The sequence below is a fragment of the Rhagoletis pomonella genome, unplaced genomic scaffold (assembly GCF_013731165.1).
Source record: "Rhagoletis pomonella isolate Grant_MI unplaced genomic scaffold, Rhpom_1.0 Rhpom_scaffold_22966, whole genome shotgun sequence".
Taxonomy (NCBI): Eukaryota; Metazoa; Arthropoda; class Insecta; order Diptera; family Tephritidae; genus Rhagoletis; species Rhagoletis pomonella.
The window spans coordinates 1-1,972 of record NW_023481463.1 but is presented as its reverse complement, the minus strand read 5'-3'; the positions used below and the strand labels follow the sequence as shown (position 1 = coordinate 1,972).

Below are 1,972 nucleotides of genomic sequence, written 5' to 3'. Positions count from 1 at the left end.
GAAGCTCTCGCCAGAAAGTGGATGCAGTTTTGCCGGCGAGGAAGTGCCTTATTGAATCCCAAATCGAGCTACGTGTGCATGAAGCACTTTTCTAGTGAAGATATAGAAAACAATCGACAGTTCGAAATGGGTAATATATTGTGTATTTTCTAAATTCATTCCATTTAATGTTGTGCCCCTTTTACAGATGGTGTGCGATATGCATACGACAATAGCACAACTAAAAACAATAACAATATACGTACATAAATAAGTTTTTTATTGCAATCTTCCAATTAAACCATTAAAAACATCATTTATAAATAACTTATGAAAAACTTTGTGCTTTTGTATTTTCCCAGATATGATCGCCGATAATAGAATGGATGGATGAGTCGTCCTTCATTATCTGTGCACAATTCTTGCTTGAAGGCATGTAAACATTGCGAATATTACCAAAAAAATAGCGAATGCAACGAAAACTTTTATCAGAAATATTTCAGAAAAACATACCTATTATTTAATAACTATTTCAAAATTTTAGAATAAAAATCTTATACTACCAGAAAAAACGCAGTGTATCTTGTTTAGACAATTTTCGTTAATGCCTTGGCGCGCCGATCGGTATTTTGGAAAAGTGCTCGTATGAGATGCTTAATTTCTTCTGCCTTATAGTTTGCCGTTAAAATACCGGCACCTTCACACCACTGCTCGGTGATTTCTTGCAACGAAGCATTCAGTATCACTTTGAATTGCTCAAGTTTTATCCAAGATTTAATATGTATCACTTCATGTTTGTGCTGCAGGAAGTACAAAAAAAAATAGCATTTGATTCGCATCATTGCATCCCATCAGAAATTTACCTTGAATAAAGTTGGCACCTTCTCCAATATGACACCGATTAGCTCACTCAACTCACTTGCCACTGTTGCCGAAATGTCCTCCATTGCGAGTATACGTCGTATTATTTCATTACAAAAATCATGTATAATATCGCAAAATGTCTTGTTATAAATTGCATCGGGTAACACATTCTGCCAAACATTTTTCAACAAATCTAATTGACGCAAACACTGACGCAATAATTTCAACGGCGCAGTGCCAACTGTGTGTGCATCGGAAATATCTGCAAGAGAATACAAATATTTTTTATATAAAAGGTTATACAATAGGCACTTGTTTCAAGTATCTATGCACAAAATTACCGAATTCTTTGAGTATGCCCATGATAATCTTTTGCTGATAATTGATTTGTACATTCAAATATTTGCTTCCACTCATATGTAGGGTCTTAACCAATGCTGGGTATGTGGGTATGCCCTTTTCTGAATTCGAGGTCACCCAATGTGCTAAAAATTGGCAATTATTATAGAACAGAGCAGATTGCTGTGGTATGCTTTCTGTAGTCCAATGAAACTGGCTTCAAAATTAGTGGCTCTAAACAGTTTTCCAGCAGAAAATCGCATATCTTAATGGGATTATAACGCGCCTGAAAATAATATAAGGTACTGAATTAAGTTAAACTATTAATCTCTAGCTACTTGCTTGGAACAACGCCATCACAGTATCTTGCAATTGATTAACATCCTTCGATACCTGCAGCGACATTTCACGGAATTCGTCTATACACGCACCCAGCTCTGAGTTGGCTTGGCGCAGTGCGGCATTTGCTTCGCTGCCAATTGTCTGCAGCAAGTGCTCAGACTCACGCACTAATTGCTCACCTTCATCAAGGTACGCGTCGGAAGTTGTATTATTATTATTTAGATTGTATTATTATTATTTAGAATACCTTTGATAATACTTTTCAAAGATTTCATCTTCGACTAACTCGTGGGAGCGTTGATTCTGAAATGGCAAACATTTTTAACACATACATTTGTCCCAACATTATTTTTCATACTTACCCTAAAGACTATATGCACAACACCACAACAATGCTTTCATCTTTAATTAAAGCTAATATATATGCTTAATATCTATAAATTTTCCT

At 35.6% G+C, this 1,972-nt stretch overlaps 1 protein-coding gene across 1 annotated transcript; it reads right to left on the bottom strand.

Moving 5' to 3' along the window:
• Positions 1-238: 238 nt before the first annotated feature.
• On the bottom strand, positions 239-1,922 carry LOC118732589 (centromere/kinetochore protein zw10-like). The gene is made up of 5 exons (XM_036461718.1): positions 1,772-1,922; positions 1,521-1,703; positions 1,185-1,468; positions 843-1,105; positions 239-779 (listed from the first exon to the last, which is right to left on the bottom strand). Exons 3-5 carry the CDS (start codon positions 1,258-1,260, stop codon positions 567-569), a joined length of 552 nt encoding a protein of 183 aa, XP_036317611.1. The 5' UTR covers positions 1,261-1,468; positions 1,521-1,703; positions 1,772-1,922; the 3' UTR covers positions 239-566.
• Between the last annotated feature and the right edge of the window lie 50 nt (positions 1,923-1,972).

Coding starts and splice junctions, on each gene's coding strand:
- LOC118732589 (XM_036461718.1), bottom strand. CDS start 1,260: ATGAGTGGAAGCAAATATTTGAATGTACAAATCAATTATCAGCAAAAG. Junction 1,106..1,184: donor GGGCATACTCAAAGAATTCG/GTAATTTTGTGC, acceptor ATTCTCTTGCAG/ATATTTCCGATGCACACACA. Junction 780..842: donor AGGTGCCAACTTTATTCAAG/GTAAATTTCTGA, acceptor TACTTCCTGCAG/CACAAACATGAAGTGATACA.